Below are 17,940 nucleotides of genomic sequence, written 5' to 3' on the forward strand. Positions count from 1 at the left end.
GAGGCGAAGGAGAAATTTAGTTTAAGAAAGGGTTGTCCTAGTAGTGAACAACCCTTCTAACTTAAAGCACCACTCCAGTATTTGATTTTTTAATTGCCCCCCCTTTTAGCAATCAGTAATGTGCCCACAGTGTACATTAACCACTTCTCGACATGCGCCACACTGGTACTGCACATGTCGTGTCTCCAGCGGTGAGCTCATATCTTTCCCGGCACATGTCAGCTGGAATTGCGATCCACCCGCGGCTGTTAACCCATTAAATGTCGCTGTCAAATTCTGCCAGCAGCATGTAACACGCGGTTCCAGCAATCGCGCCGGAAATCTGCCAACCGGTGACGGTTACTTCTGTGTGCGACTTTACTCATTTTCCTGCCTACTTGCTGGTTCACTGGTCCCTTGAGCACATCTAAAAAAAAAAAAATCAAGGCAGAAGTACAGGCTCAGAGACCAACTGGACACAAACTAAGCAGACTGCTTGCCAATAGAGTGAATCCTTTAACATCACTACGTGCAGCTCCAGAGTGAAGGACATTACTCCTTTCCCTGCTTGCCCTTTTCATAGAAGGTGCTATTTCTTTGAACTTTTGACTGGCTCCTTTACTTTGGATCTGCACTGATTGATATATCAAAGGCTTCACTGTACTGATGAGCTACCTGATTAGTTTATGTGCCCGATTGGATGATAAGCTCCTACTTTATTGACTTGCTTTATTTAGATGAGCTCAAAGGACCAGCAAAACAACAGATACTCTTATTCTTTTGATAAAACAAGCAAGCAGGAAGATGAGGAAACACATAGAAGCAGCAGCAAGAGTCCTTGCCCATGGAATGAGTGTATTCCATTATGCTTCCTCCCTTTGTCAGAACTAGTGTATGTGCAATCATCAGCCACAGCATCTTTACATGGTCCGGCACAGCTAGTTACACAGGGACAGCAAGGGAGCATTTATAAGCACCTCAGCACAGCAACATTTTTTCTTTAAAACACATCGAAAAATGGAACTTCTTAATATTCCGAGATCTTTTGATTAAGATTAATATATCTCAATAACCATTTTAAAATCCCCATAAAATTTGAAGGTCTCACTTGCATTTCTGAATTTGCACTTTTCCTCTAAACATGGAAATGGGTGAAGAGATTTTTTGTAGCAACAACGCCTATAATTCTTACCTCAACTTTCTTGTCAAGATCTTTACATTCCTGGATCAAGCAATCCTTAGTTCCGTAAAATAAATATACTGCCTAAAACGCAATAAAAACATGGATATTTTATGCTAAAATGGCAAAGCAAGCTACAAAATCTCCAAGAACATTTACAATCACTGCCAAGTGTCATTAATACAGTGTAGAAGACTTCTACAACAGAAAATCCCACTGCTGCTACACAAAATAAGGAGGACACGTAACCTCGGTAGAGTAGAGCAACATTTATAGCGACAAGGTGTCCTGGAGCCAGTTCAAATAATGAGAGTTTACTTACTTTATTAACAAGCCTGCTTGAAAAAAGCGAAGGGGTCTTCTCACGATGTGTGTGGAAGTTTAATGCCATCAAGGCATCAGGGCCTATTGAAAAGTAATTATTCATTGACAAAACCTAAAAAAGGAGAAAAATATTATTATAAACTTCTGCAAATGTGTACGTAATGTGAAACCCCCTGAGGAAGTAAGACACACGAAACGTGTATTGGAGACTATGTTCTTTTACCCACAGTAAATTCAATCTGCAAAGTTACTAGTACTGTTGCCATACACCAGGGGTGGAGGAATCTTTTTTTCTGCCATGGACCATTTTGACATGTATACAATCCCTCAGGGGCCAGACAATTAACTCCCCCCACAAAGTATGTCCTGACGCTGGTACCGTTTTCAGGACATCATCTTTCACTGCATGTGCTTCAGCTTTCAGTAGTCACAGAGAAAGAATAAATTAAGGGGCTGGTGACCAACAAATTACAGCTGCTGGCCCAAGCACTGGGGCCTCCGGTATCTGCCCTCGGCTGGATAAAAGGTCATCAAGGCCACGGGCCTGAAGTTCCCCACCCATGCCATACACCTATGAAAAATCTAACATTCAGGGAAGCAGTATTTTACCTTTGGCTTCCTCAGACTGTAGCCCTTGTTAGTAACCTGCACTTTCCACCTGAAAAACAGAAAGGATGCCTTTGTATCAAGTTTATTCATTTACTGACCGGCATGCAAGAACATCTGCACAGCTCAAAATAGACAAAAAGATCCCACTTCTACACAGTGGTGTTAAAGGAGTATTCCTATCAGATGATAACAGGGGATATGCTACGAGACTAGGATTAGTGGGAAGACCATAACACTAAAATAGAAAGACACATATGCTGTAATCCTGCGAGTCCGTGACCAACAAATTGCTAATAGACAGCTTTCCCTGAATGTACTCTTTATACAGGGAAGCGACGGCAATCTGGAAACTGGATACAGCTTTTCGGTTTGAGAAACATGAAAATACTAAACAAAAAACTGGACTAATAAAGAAATGTGTTTTGTTTTTCTTCCAGTACTATGGTTATGACCCATTCTTTAAAAGGACAATGGTTCTCTTGAGTAGAGACAACTTGTGAGAAATATTAAATATATATCCTTAATCTATTAGTGATGCTATCCCTTAGAGTTTTTCCCCAGTTATCACCACTCAAAAGAAACATCGTAAAGCGCTGCGGAATATGATAGCAGTATATAAGAAAAGCATAATAAATTAAAGGGAACCTGTCACCCCCAAAATCGATGGTGAGGTAAGCTCACCGTCATCAGGGGCTTATCTACAGCATTACAGAATGCTGTAAGCCGCCGATGTTACCTGAAAGAGGAGAAAAGGAGGTTAGATTATACTCACCCAGGGGCGGTCCTGCTCCGATGGGAGTCTCAGGTCCGGTACAGCGCCTCCCATCTTCATTCCATGACGTCCTCTTCTGGTCTTCACGCCGCGGCTCCGATGCAGGCGTACTTTGTCTGCCCTGTTAAGTGCAGAGCAAAGTACTGCAGTGCGTAGGCGCCGGAAAGGTCAGAGAGGCCCGGCGCCTGCGCACTGCAGTACTTTGCTCTGCCCTCAACAGGGCAGACAAAGTACGCCTGCGCCGGAGCGTGAAGACCAGAAGAGGACGTCATGGAATGAAGATAGGAGGCGCCGGAGCGGACCTGAGACACCCATTTGACCGGACCGCAGCGGGACCGCCCCCTGGGTGAGTATAATCTAGCCTCTTTTTCTCCTCTTTCAGGATACATCGGGGGCTTATCTACAGCATTCCAGAATGCTGTAGATAAGTCCCTGATGACGGTGAGCTTACCTCACCATCGATTTTGGGGGTGACAGGTTCCCTTTAACATATATCAAACATACAGTAAATATTACTGAGAAAAAAAAACTCAACCCAGAACACATTTCATTAACGATCACCCTTCATATCTCAGGTCCGTGACCACTTGGTCTACTCTGCCATTTCTTTGCGTCCAGCCACAACACTGATGCCCGAACTCTGTGCCAGCCACTGAACTGGTTGCCCATTTAATTTAGAATCAAATTGAAAATAATAATTTTCAACAAAAGTTCTCCAAAATGCTGCACTGCCCTATATCGCCATGCTACCAGTTTTTCATGTTTTGCCAATGTTTTAAGATAAATCTAACACTCCCAACCTGAAGACTTTTCCCATGCTACATCAGTTCTCTGGAAAGAACAGGACAATCGGATTAACCCCTTAAGTACCGTTTTTGCGTTTCCATTTTTTGCTCCCCTTCTTCCCACGGCCTTAACTTTTATATATTTCTGTCAATATGGCCACGTGAGGGCTTGTTTTTATGCACAACAAGTTGTACTTTTGAATGGCACTAGTGATGAGCGAATATACTCGTTACTCGAGATTTCCCGAACACGCTCGAGTGTCCTCCGAGTATTTTTTAGTGCTCGGAGATTTAGTTTTCTTCGCAACAGCTGAATGATTTACATCTGTTAGCCAGCATAAGTACATGTGGGGGTTGCCTGGTTGCCAGGGAATCCCCACATGTAATTAAGCTGGCTAATAGCTGTAAATCATTCAGCTGTGGCGAGGAAAACGAAATCTCCGAGCACTGAAAAATACTCAAAGGACCCCCGAGCGTGTTCGGGAAATCTCGAGTAACGAGTATATTCGCTCATCACTAAATGGCACCACTGATTTTACCATATCATGTACTGGAAAACGGGAAAAAATTCAAATGTGGTGAAATTGTAAAATAAAAGTGCAATTCCACAATTGTTTTTTGGGTTTTCTTTTTGAGTTCACTAAATGCTAAAACTGACCTGCCATTATGATTCTCCACGCCATTACGAGTTCATAGATGCCAAAACATATCTAGGTTCTTTTTTAAGTGGTGAAAAAAATTCCAAAGTTTTTTTTTATTTTTTTATACCACAAGTTGCCATTTTCCAAGACCCGTAGCATCTCCATTTTTCGGGATCTGGGGCCGGGTGAGGGCTTATTTTTTGCACAACGATCTGACATATTTATTAATACCATTTTGGTGCAGATATGATCTTTTGATTGGCTGTTATTGCATTTTATTGCAATGTAGCAGCAACCAAAAAAACATAATTCTGGCGTTTCGATTTTTTTTTTTTTTTTTTAATTGCTACGCCGTTTACCAATTGGATTAATTCTTTTTATACATTGATAGATCGGGCGATTCTGAACGAGGCGATACCAAATATGTGTAGTTTTTTTTACTGTTTTATTTTGAATGGGGCGAAATGGGAGTGATTTGAACTTTTATTTTTTTAATATTTTTAAAAACATTTTTTTTCTTACTTTTGGCATGCTTCAATAGTCTCCATGGGAGACTAACTAGAAGCTGCCATAACCAAACCGGCTCTGCTACATGCAGGCGGCGATCAGACCGCCTGCATGTAGCAGAATACCTAATTCGCTATGAGCGCCGACCACTGGGCGGTGCTCATAGCTATCTGGCTATGACAACCACAGGAGTCTCCTACAGGCCTCGGGTTGTCATGCCAATCCATCGGCGACCCATGGTCAGGTGACACGGGTGCCGATGGGAGGAGGTAATGACGCGCTTCCTGTGCGTGCATGTTAAATGCCGCAGTCAAGAGTTTGACAGCGGCATTTAACAAGTTAACAGCCGCGGGTGAATCACGATTTTACACATGGCTGTTAGGGGTACATGTCAGCTGATCAGATCAGCTGTCATGTGCCAGAAAAGGTGTGGGCTCATCGCCGCACCCTGCACCAAACAGGGGAGGCATCCAATAACGGACTCTGCCCGTCATTGGATGTTAAGGGGTTAAAGGGACAACCCCTGCTTAATCACTTCAGGGTCTCTTAAAATAAAAACAGTGGATACCCCCTCAAGCAGAAGTGCCATTCTGATGATGCTGTTCTATGCATCTGTTCCCAATTTGTCACAAACCACTGCAGCCAATCAGCAGCCACCGAATTAATATTCACTTAGAGTGGACATCTGCTCTGACAAAATAGTTATGGCTACAAACAACCAGCAGTTGAGAGTGGCTGTTTGGCTGTTTCATCGGTATTGCTGCAGCGGTGTTGCTGCCATCTTTAAATCAGGTCCACTGCACCCTGATAGGCATTTGTTTGGAGGCCTGCCTTTTTTCTGGTGTTTTTTGAAAAAATTTTTTGGAGGATTTCTAAGTCCTCTTTTTGTGTCGGTGAGCTGCTCGTTGCCTTGAGCAGTCTTGTCAGGGGCATAAATAATGATCATGGTTGCAGAGGGTGCAACTGCCCGCTGATACCAGTGACTAATTTACCAGGAAGGGGCACAGAAAGGGGGATATTATACTTGGACGTGGCCCAGGATAGAGGACATTATTACAAGAAAGGGATTAGGATGGGAACATTATAACAGAAAAGGGTCCAGGTTGGGGTTTATTTATATTTGGAAGGGGTCAGGATGAAGAACCTTATTAAACGGGTGGGTGAACACATATGTCTTTATACGATCTGGAACACTACAAGAGCCCATACATCTGACCAACATGCAGGTGTGGGCCAAAGGTCCAAATTTTGCACCGGGGCCAATGGGACGCTAGTTACACCGCTAATTCCTTTTGACAACGTTAAACAACCTGCTGAGAATAGGCAATCCCTGCATGTGTTGCAGCTATCAAACAGTCGCGAGACATGCAGCTGCTGGAATTCGAACACATTTTTTGAGAATGCTTAGACACTTAGCGAGCATGAGCATGCTCGGATAAGGCCTTATACGAGCAGGTTCGCTCATCACTATTTACTATATATTAATTATGCTTTTCTTATATAGCGCCAACACATTCCGCAGTGCTTTACATACATCATCACTGTCCCCACTGGAGCTCACAATCTAAGTTCCCTATCAGTATGTCTTTGGAATGTGGGAGGAAACCAGAGTACTTGGAGGAAACCCATGCCAACACGGGGAGAACATACAAACTCTTTGCAGAAGTTGTCCATGGTGGGATTTGAACTCCAGACCTCAGCGGATCCTAATCTGTTTCACAATGGATGTCAAACAGACAGATCTATTGCAAAGTTCAAGAATTTCTGAAGCAATTATATCAGCACAATGAGCTAAAAGATGGAAGTTTTCCTTCTCACCTGTCAAGCTTGACACTGTCCGCTTCCATCACATTGCGAAGTATTTGCTCCACAGGAACCTCCCCTGCATAGCCTGCACCCCATCCTAATGTGTTAGCTAGGTCGTTGCCTGTACCAAGGGGTAGCACTGAAACTTGTGGGATAAAGTTTTCTTGGCCCTGGAAACAGACGGATGGAAAAGTAGAAGCTTCATATTATCAGTTATAATACTGCATAATTACCACCAGCCAACGGTGCCACAAAGTCATTTCACCTAGGCACGTTTCATGCATTCACTATGGATATATTATACACTATATACATAGATGGTGTGTATAGATATATTTTTTTACTTTATTATTTTACTACTGAATTAAATCCCTTATTTGCCTGCAATTAAATCAGGGCAAAGTGTATGAAGTGGCTGTCACTGAATCAATATTCTGTAAAATCATTGCATTTCCCAATATTCCCAAAGGCTTGAAGAACGCTTCTAGACCTGCATCCTCTGTGAATCGAAAGGAGTATGATGCTAAAAATCTCAACAGCCCAAAACCTAAGGCCAGGCTGGTAACACATCTGTTCCCGTTCATGATCATGACGGGGACGAGAGCTTCCCACTGTTACAAACTTTAGACTCTGACCTTCTTAATGGTGGTGTCCAGCTTTTTATCCTACAGTTTTATCGGATTAAACATTGCATCAAGCTGTCCGAAAATAGCTAGAAATAAATATTTAATCCACAATCACCTGATACATAGGAATTAGCTTACAGATAAGCACGGAGGGGGGAAGACGGGGAGTAGTACGAGAGTGCAGAGAAACGACACTGGAAAAAATATGTTGATGAAGGCCAGGACCCAAGGGTTTCTCAGCCACACATGGCCTACATATCACCCAGTCTTCCACATATAGTCTATTCTGGCATTTTCTTTTCCCCACATAAGCAGCACAATCAGGGTCACCCACGAGTCTATCCATTCAGTCGTGTCCGACCCTTGCACAGATGTACATTTCCATGGCTTCCTTCAATTTCTTGATGTTCATTAAGTGAAAGAACACGTAATTCATCAGACCAGTCCACCTTTTCCAACCAGGCTAGTCTTTGCTTCCACATTGGAGTAAATTCTCAATCTAGCATTTGGCACTGGTGCAAATCCTCACACTTGTCTAATTTAATTGCTTCCTGTCCATCAACATCAAAAACTGAATGTCGTCTTGTTTCCTTATATCTCCATCTTGACAGGCGTCGTTGTCCCAAGATATTCTATGTTACTCCCTCCACCTGTCCGCGATTTCAATATTCTGATTGGCGAGTGGATATTCTTTTTCTGATGTAGTAGAGCTGTGGTACACACTAAATATTACAATACAATCCTTTTGTGAAGAGCTTCTGTCAGGGATTTAGTCATTTGATGTCAATATAGTGCAGCAGTCCATCAAAATAACTGAAACCTCTATGGAATCTGATGACCCACCGGTCCAGGCCCCATCAATCATAGGCCTCAGAGATCAGCGTGTGCTATACATGTGCGTATACCTCATTTTCTTATTTTCCCACCAAAATGTAATGTTTTTATTGACGCTGTACCACCCCTTTAATGTGTGTGACCATCTTTCCATTATTCCCTACACATTTTATTTCTACAAAGTCTTTTTCACTGAAATGGGGCGAGCTGCAAAACCAAACAGTCCATGAACAAAAGCGGCACTGTTTGTAGAAATGGAGCTGACCCCGTTTTGTCTTATCCTGGATAACCTCTGGAAGTTCTTGCTTCTCAAAGATCTGATCACAACATAGGGCTGAAATATTGTCTACTATGGTCCACAAAATGGAGTGAATGCTTCACACCAACGTCTTAAAAAGTAACCGCTTTAATATTTATCTCATAAACCGATAGTACACATGAAATTAACAAACCTTGTAATATAATTTACCTGCACTGATATTTCACTTTCAATTCATGGGTAATAACTGTATTCAGTGAATACAAATGTTCCCATTACTAAGATAGGAAATGGCATTTTGTTCTATTAAAAAAAAAAATCTATGGAGAAGAGAGCTGCAAGTCCTCCAGAAACAGAAGTTCTCCACAGAACTTTACGAGTACCAACTGTCATCTAGTGTCTCAGTAACCAGGGCTGTGGAGTCGGAGTCCATTTTGGTGGAGTCGGAGTCATGGAAATTGAGGAGTCGGAGGTTTGGCTTACCGACTCCACAGCCCTGTCAGTAATAGGGAAATGTTTTACACACTGAAGACAAGATTTTATAGGTGAACTGAGAATTTTGATCAGTGCAGAAGGAGAAAGGAGTACATTTCTATAATAAGATCACAGAGTTCCTTATTTTCAGGTGTATTATTATTCATTAAAAAAATGGTTAAAAGTGCCGATTGACCCAAAGTTCTTTCATTTTAGCCTCTCCACTATTCAGCAGCCATAGTTTTTCTTTTTTCACAGACATGGCTACATGAGGTTCTGCTTTAAGCAGGACAAAGTGTATTATGTTTTAACTCGGTTTTGCAATAAATATAAGTTACCATGTACAGGAAGTCCCCGAATTATGAACTCCTTAAGTTCTGTAGGTTTGTATGCAGCCTGAGTTTATAGGTAAATTAGAATAGAATCATAAGGTCATGGCACACTTCTTGACATCACGACCTTACAACAAACAGTGGCCTTACTCTCATATATTTTTTACATTTTTTTTTTCATTTTTACTTTATTTTTTAGTCCCTCTAGTGGACTTGAACCTGTTATCATTTGATTGCTCATACTATATACTGCAATGTCACAACATTGGAGTATATAGTGAAGTCACAGCTCTACTATAGGGCCACGTTCACACTAGCAGTATTTGGTCAGTATTTTACATCAGTATTTGTAAGCCGAAACCAGGAGTGGAACAATTAGAGGAAAAGTATAATAGAAACATATGCACCACTTCTGTATTTATCACCCACTCCTGGTTTTGGATTACACATACTGATGTAAAATACTGTCCAAATACCGAACGTGGCCTAAAGCTCAGATAGGACGAGATTCACAGAAAGAATAAAATGGCAGTTATGGGGGTCTTAAGCAGGCTCCCGGTACACCACAATTGAATTGGTGGTAGTGGGTAAGGGTGCAATAAAACCTGGGGCGCATACCCAGTTAATGATGCCATCAAGTTTTGCCATCAGAAATTGACAGTGGCAATGAAAAGGTTAAACTGCGGCCAGTTGCTGGCTAGGTTACACAGCTGACAACTGCCTGGTATGAAGCAGGCTCAGCTCATGCGCTGGCCTCATACTTTTACTTAGGCGCAACTACAATGAAAATGCAAGGCGATAAAGTACATTTCAAATGGAAAGAAATATTTTTACCTTTAGTTTCATTTCATCTACCGCATCAAGGACCCATCCGACAGTGCCATCCCCTCCACACACAAGCACTTTGGCGCAATTAGCAGGTAGGAGAGTGCACAGCTGAAGTGCTTTGAATGGAGAGGTTTTGCTCAAATCAAACACCTGCAAACAAACAAAAAAAAAAAGAGGTCACCGGTGAATATTTATATTTTTATACATTTTGGCCCCAAGTCATCATTTGCCCTTTTCGTTACTTTTCATTAGTGTCTTCTGCTATTTGTTGCTTTGTTCTTTGTGCCAAAATCCTTTAAAAGTCATGCACATGGATTGAGGAATTTTGTGCAAAAACAAAAGATGATCTTATTTGAGGGTACAGAAGTACAACTGGACAGAAACTTTGTGGCACTTTGAAAAGTCGCCAATGATGAATTAGGTTAAAACATCTGGATAAGGAAAACCGTAACCAGGGCTTTGGAGTCGGAGTCGGAGTCAGAGCCCATTTTGGTGGTCGGTGTCATGGAATTGAGGAGTCGGAGGTTTGGCTTACGGACTCCACAGTCCTGTCAGGGCTGTGGAGTCGGAGTCGTGGAGTCGGAGTCATGGAATTGAGGAGTTGGAGGTTTGGCTTATCGACTTCACAGTCTTGTCAGGGCTGTGGAGTCGGAGTCGTGGTCATGGAAATTGAGGAGTCGGAGGTTTGGTTTATTGACTCCACAGCCCTGACCATAAACAGTCAGGAAGAAAACATAACCGAGTAAAGTGTTCTTAAAAACAAAAAAGTGCAAACAAAGCCCAAAACAGAAAAAAGGAGCAAAAACAATTATGAAGCAAGGCTTACTTAAAGGAAACCTTACAGCTGATATATGGTGCATGAATCAGACAGTGACAGTATGATTTCTACCAGGTATGTTTGACTCTGAAGAGGAAAATAGGGATTTTTGTGTTACTCACCGTAAAATCCTTTTCTCCAAGACGCTCATTGGGGGACACAGGACTGTGGGTGTATGCTTCTGCCGCCAGGAGGCTGACACTAAGTAAACTTAAAAAAAAAAAGTTAGCTCCTCCTCCAACGTATACACCCTGACACTGGCTACCAGAGACTCCAGTTTGGTGTAAAAAGCAGTAGGAGAACAAAACTCAACAGATAATATAACAGCATAAATACAGAAAATTTTATGTCTAGAAAAGATTCTGACTAACGCAATCAGATATAACAAAAGCAGCCATAAGGCTACCAGGGAGGGAGCTGTGTCCCCAATGAGCGTCTTGGAGAAAAGGATTTTACGGTGAGTAACACAAAAATCCCTATTTCTCCTTCGCCTCATTGGGGGACACAGGACTGTGGGATGTCCTAAAGCAGTCCCTGGGTGGGAAAAAAATAACTCACCAGTAAAAGACCTCCATATATTGGTTGTCTATAAATGCGCCACTGCCGCTTGAAGAATTCTTCTACCCAGACTTGCATCTGCAGAGGTCTGGGAGTGGACATTATAATGTTTGACAAACGTATGCAGACTAGACCAGGTCGTAGCCTTGCAAACCTGTTCTGCTGAAGCCTGGTGCCGAATGGCCCAGGAGGCCCCCACTGCTCTAGTCGAATGGGCCTTAATTCCATCCGGAACCGTCATGCCCATGGTGCGATAAGACTCCTGAATGGTCGCTCTTATCCACCTGGCCAGGGTAGATTTTGAAGCCGCGCATCCCTTCCTGCGACCCTGCGGAAGGACAAACAGAGCATCTGTCTGGCGAAAAGGAGCCGTTCAGGAAACGTACCTCCTCAGAGCCCTCACCAGATCCAACGTATGGAGAGCTTTTTCTACACGGTGCGTAGGTGCCGGACAAAAAGAGGGCAGAACAATATCTTCATTGATGTGAAATGATGAAACAACCTTCGGCAAAAAAGACGGTGCTGGTCTGAGCACTACCTTGTCCTGATGAAAATGCAAAAAGGGAGGCCGACAAGAAAGGGCTGCCAGCTCCGATACCCGTCTTATGGACGTTATGGCCACTAAAAATACGACTTTCCAAGAAAGAAACATCAAAGAAACATCTTGAAGAGGCTCAAAAGGAGCGTCCTGTAAAGCATTTAAGACCAGATTAAGGTCCCAAGCTTCCAAAGGAGTCTTATAAGGAGGAACCTTATGAGCGACTCCCTGGAAAAAAGTCCTGACTTGACGATTAGGAGCAATCTTGCGCTGAAAAAGGACTGATAAAGCCGAAACCTGCCTTTTAAGGGTACTCGGAGCAAGCCCAGAATCCAGGCCTGTTTGAAGGAAGGCTAGAATGTTAGGAACGGAAAAACGCAGAGGAGGCAGCCCGCGCTCTCTGCACCAGGAAAGGAACACCTCCCAAGTGCGATAATATATCTTGGCCGAGACGGACTTACGTGCACTGATCATGGTATCAGCCACTTCTTGAGAAAAACCTGCCCGAGTTAAAACCCAAGATTCAATGGCAAAGGCCGTCAAACGTAGGACCTCTGAGTTCTGGTGGTAGATCGGCCCTTGAGATAGAAGATCCGGCCGATCGGGGAGCCGCCAAGGAACCCCGGCGAGAAGTTGTACCAGGTCTGCATACCAGGTCCGTCGTGGCCAATCTGGAGCGATCAGGATGGCCGGCACTCTCTCTGATTTGATCTTCTTGATTACCCTCGGTAGCAGAGCCAGAGGAGGGAATAGATAAGAGAGATAAAACTGGTTCCACGACATAACCAGCGCATCCACGGCAACTGCCTGGGGGTCTCGGTACCGAGAGACAAACCTGGGAACCTTGGCATTCATCCTGGACGCCATTAGATCCACGTCCGGAGTCCCCCAGAGATGGCATATCTGCAAAAACACCTCGGGATGGAGAGACCATTCCCCGGAGGCTAGGCCCTGACTGCTTAGAAAATCTGCCGCCCAGTTTTCCTCGCCCGGAATGTGGACTGCTGAGATTACAGAGCGATTTTTCTCCGCCCAGAGTAGAATTTGTTTTACCTCCTGCATGGCTGCCTTGCTGCGGGTGCCCCCCTGGTGATTGATGTAGGCTACCGCCGTGGCGTTGTCCGATTGTATCCGGACAGGACGACCTGCCAGAAGATGGTGGAAATGTAACAAGGCTAGTCGAACTGCTCGAATCTCTAAGATATTGATGGGGAGATCTGATTCCCGAGGAGACCAGCGTCCCTGAGCTGTGTGTTGAAAAAACACCGCTCCCCAACCCAGGAGACTGGCATCTGTGGAAACCACTAGCCAATTGGTTGGGGAAAAGGGCTTCCCCCTGAGTAGAGATGAGCTGTTTAGCCACCAAGAGAGGGCCTGCCTGACCTGGAGAGACAACCGAAACCTGCGGTTGAGGGAGAGAGGATTTTTGTTCCACACCGATAGGATTGCTTGTTGGAGGGGTCGAAGATGAAACTGCGCAAAAGGAACCGCCTCTATAGTAGCAACCATCTTTCCTAACACCCTCATGCCAGACAGAATCGTATGAGGGCATGGTTGTTGAAGATTCCTCACTTCCCGCCGAAGGGCTAGGACCTTGTCCTGGGGAAGGATTGATAGGGCTTGAGAGGTGTCGAAGATCATGCCTAAAAATGAGATCTTTCGAGACGGCTGTAGGGATGACTTCCTTAAATTTACCAGCCACCCTAAGCGAGAAAGGGTGTCCAGAGTGATGCTGACATTTTCCCTGCAAGATAGAAAAGTCGGTCCCTTGATCAGCAGATCGTCTAGGTATGGCAAGACAACTATACCTCGGGAGTGCAGAATGGACACCACAGTAGACATGACTTTTGTGAACACCCTGGGAGCGGAAGCCAGCCCGAAGGGTAATGCCGTGAACTGGAAGTGTAGATTGTTTACGGAAAACCGGAGAAATCTTTGATGAGGCGGAAAGATGGGAATATGCAGATAAGCATCCTGAATGTCTACTGAGGCCAAAAACTCTCCTTTTTCCAGAGAGGCGATGACAGAACTGAGCGATTCCATCCGAAAGTGACGAACGCAGACAAACTTGTTTAAAAGTTTTAAATCTAGAATAGGCCGTACCGCTCCGTCCTTTTTGGGGACTACAAAAAGATTGGAATAAAAACCCCGAAACCTTTCCTCCCTTGGGACAGGAGAAATTACACCGCTGAGACGAAGGGACTCTATGGAGTTGTACAGGTCTTGTCGGAGGGACTCGGACTTGGGAAGACGGGATGGGAAAAACCGGGGAGGAGGTAGACGGACCAGCTCTATCTTGTAACCTGAAGATACGAGCTCCCCCACCCACCGGTCGTGGACTACTTGAAGCCAGACCTGGTGAAATAAAAGTAGACGTCCGCCTACTCTGCTGGAGGTACTCCGAGGAGGCCTCCAGTCACTTGGCCGAAAATCTTTGAGTCCTAGATCCTCTGGATCTGGTAGACTGGGAACGCATTCTTCCCCCCTGGTTGGCCGAATAGGGCATCCGAACGTCTCGGTCCTGATTGGGTCGACCTTGCGCAGCAGAACTCGATGCTGGAGCCCATCTAGTATTGCGGAAGGGTCTGAAACGTGCTTGAAATTGGCGGCGAAAAGGCTGTCTAATCCTCTGCTGGGGAAGAAACTTACTCTTCCCTCCTGTGGAATCCGAAATCAGCTGATCCAGTTTTTCACCGAACAAGCGGCCACCCTGATACGGAAGAGTTGTAAACGATTCTTTAGAGGTAGAGTCCGCCCGCCATGTTCTAAGCCAGAGGGCCCTCCTAATTGCAATAGCATTAGCCGCGGCTGCAGAGGCACAATCTGCAGCATCCAAAGATGCATTAATCAGATAACTACCAGCCAGTGCTATCTGAGATGACATTTCCGCCAATTCTGCTGACAAATCACTTTCTTGACGAGCCCTTGATAAAGACTCTGACCAAGACATCATAGCCTTAGCAACCCAGGTTGCCGCGAAAGAAGGGAAAAGCGCCGAACTTGATGCCTCGAAAACGGAGCGAGCCAAGCTTTCAATAAGACGATTCGTAGGATCCTTAATTGCTGAGCCATTAGGGAGCGATAATAAAGTGTTAGAAGCTAAACGGGACACCGGAGGATCCACAGCAGGATTTTCCGCCCAATTACTACAAAGTTCAGTAGCAAGGGGGTACCTAGCTTTCAGAGCCCTCAGCCCTGAAAAACGTTTGTCCGGGTGCTCCCGGTTGCGGCGAATCAGATCCTCAAATTCCGGATGCGAGGCAAATACCCTATGGGTCCGTTTTGCCCGCTTAAATGTGACCTTATGATCTGAGGATGAGGCGAGCTCGTCCTCTATCCCCAGGGACTGATTGACAGCCTCAATGAGGCTATCTACCGACTCCTGAAATCCAGGAGTCTCAAAATTAAGGGACCCTTCAGACTCATAGTCTGTCTCAACTTCTCCGCTCTCTGCAGGGAAAGGAGATCGAGATACAGAGCTCCAGGATGCAGAAGCACCTGAGGGCCTGTGTGACGCAGTGCGAATCCGCTTTCCACGCGTCTGTCTAGTGCGAGCGCGACCCCTGCAGGCCGAAGGCTCCTGAGACCCTGAGGCCCTCTCCGAGACAGATGGACTGCCAGCCCCGACCGCCGGGGACTGAAGGGATTTGATTGCTTCAGAGAGGGACGCCATGGATTGCGACAAGGACGTGACCCATTCTGGCGGAGCTGCCCCAGAATCTTGAGGGGCAGGAGCCGGAGGGATTGCTGGGGAGCTGGCAGGGGGGGGGGGGGGGGGAGGGCTCCTGGGCGCGTTCAGAGTCACAGGCCTCGCAGCAGCGATTACTCTGGGCGTGCGGGAAAGGGGCACGACAATCTACACAACCGGTAAATAGAACCGTGTGAGATTTAACTCTTCTAGACATAATTATCCGTAAAGCTCTACCCAGGGACAGAGACTGGGACAAAAAAATACTGCTACAGCAGGTCCCAGCGCCCCAGCAGAGGGGGAAAGCCAAAAAGAAAAGACGGTGCAGGAACCCTATCTCCGTTATCTGCCAGGATAAGGAGAGGGACCGTCCACCACCCCATCTATCACCGCAGCAGAGCCGGGGTGTAGAAAACCTGGGGGGAAACACGGACGACTACGGGCACCTGTACAGCCCAGGGTCTCAATACCTTAGGGTGGTCAGGGCCAAGTCCGGTGAAGAATCCCACGTAGCGGGAAAGGATACGTGGACATGGAATCACACGTGCTTGCCCGTTGATGGTTTTGGGGAGATCGGACCCTCAAAAGGATCCGTCTCCCCTTCAATTCATCGCGTTGAAAAAATGGAGTCCAAGAGAAAGGACTCAGAGGTGTGCCTCCTTGAGACACTAAGCATAAACTGGAGTCTCTGGTAGCCAGTGTCAGGGTGTATACGATGGAGGAGGAGCTAACTTTTTTTTTTTAAGTTTACTTAGTGTCAGCCTCCTGGCGGCAGAAGCATACACCCACAGTCCTGTGTCCCCCAATGAGGCGAAGGAGAAACATACTTTCACAGCCAGTCGGCCTAGTCAGACAGGTATGTCCAGGTGGCTTCTCACCGCCCATTCCCTTTGAGTGACAGGTCTCCTCCTATACATGCAAGCAGGGAAAGACCTGTCAGTCACTGGCAGCAGGGCGGGAGAAGATGCCGGGGACCTGCCTTTCCAATTAGTCTCCTGTGCAGCTCGGTTCCCGGAGACTTTTAAAGTATGTTTACTCTGAAATGCCACAGTGTTTCAGAGCATACTTGGCCGGAATCATACAGTGTCTCATACATGAATCGGGCGGCATGTATTCGCTGTCACCTTCCCTTTAAATCATAAAAAAATTTTTTCACTACCTATAGATCTCCATTATAACAAAAATACCTCAAGACATAAAAGGAAAGTGACCAAAAAGAAGCAAATGATGAATGGAAGCCATACAGTTCTTTTTTGCCACATTTAAGAACTGTAAAAAAAAATGCATCAATTTAATTAAAAGCGGATCTGTGACTAGATTTCACAATACAGAAGGCATATTATATTTAACTATATCTCTAATACCTGATGAGATCGGGGTCTCCATGTCAGAAATACTGGATAATGCCGAAATGAAGATGAACATTTTAGGAGTCCAGCTATAGAGTGAAATAGCTGATATGTATGCAGTCTCTGCCCAGACAGCCTCTCAGCTGCAGCTTGTACTGAGCGGTGTGAGAAATCAGCAGCAGGGAGGAGAGGCACTGAGGATGTGTCAGTCAGGCTAGGTCGGCAGAGATGGAGTAAAAGGTTTCAAATAGCTATACGCGCACATATTATCCAAGTAAGTACACCAGCCTCATCGGGTCTAATATCTAATTAGTAATGAGTGCAGTTTGTATAGTGCAAGTGACAGATCTACTTTAACAATATATAAAATCCGCCAGGTATAAAAAAAATGGCAAATTTATTTTAGTGCAGATACCATTTTGGTGAATTCTGCTTTATATACTTGACACCGCTTTCTACCCAAGTACCCCAACCCTAATATACCCACCTGTAAAGGATTAAGAAGACCTTTAAATTCACTCACTAGAACCTCACCCATATTATTTCCACTTCGTGTGTTGGCCAGAACAATTAAAGGGGTCCAGTTGCTTCCCATGGAGGTTATTAACTAGAAAATGATAAGATTTTGTATCAACCATAAATTGCAATGCTCTAAACAATATGGGAACAAGGTAACAAACATCTGTATGGCATTTAACAAGGACCGGAATATAACAGTTTCAGGTCATGACAGAAAAACGACTGGCACATTCAAACTAGTGTGAATAGGTGCATACCAGGAGCAGCCACCTCCATATACAATATACAAAAAAAGGTTGCACTCTCTCATGCCAAAGCATGTCAAATATGAAATACATGAAATATGAATAGCAAAATGGCTTTTTGAACATTAGGAAAAATATTTGTGAGACGCTTTGCACAGAATTTGATCAAATAGTGTGAGCCCATCAACCATCGTCAAGGTGGTCTCATTAGTCTGATGGGTACCTGACCTCCCTGTCCAAATGTGAACACTTACCGAAGGCTAATGTCTG

At 44.8% G+C, this 17,940-nt stretch overlaps 1 protein-coding gene across 1 annotated transcript in view; it reads right to left on the reverse strand.

Annotated features, from left to right (window-relative positions):
• DGKE (diacylglycerol kinase epsilon) overlaps positions 1–17,940 on the reverse strand; it is a 49,444-nt gene that overhangs the window by 18,261 nt on the left and 13,243 nt on the right. The window contains exons 3-8 of the mRNA XM_069752443.1: positions 17,394–17,513; positions 9,963–10,106; positions 6,616–6,773; positions 2,093–2,141; positions 1,482–1,595; positions 1,172–1,243 (exon numbers count right to left, since the gene is read on the reverse strand). Of these exons, the coding sequence (XP_069608544.1) occupies positions 1,172–1,243; positions 1,482–1,595; positions 2,093–2,141; positions 6,616–6,773; positions 9,963–10,106; positions 17,394–17,513 (657 nt within the window). The remainder of the gene's footprint in view (positions 1–1,171; positions 1,244–1,481; positions 1,596–2,092; positions 2,142–6,615; positions 6,774–9,962; positions 10,107–17,393; positions 17,514–17,940) is intronic.

This window comes from Ranitomeya imitator, chromosome 2, assembly GCF_032444005.1.
Source record: "Ranitomeya imitator isolate aRanImi1 chromosome 2, aRanImi1.pri, whole genome shotgun sequence".
Lineage (NCBI taxonomy): Eukaryota > Metazoa > Chordata > Amphibia > Anura > Dendrobatidae > Ranitomeya > Ranitomeya imitator.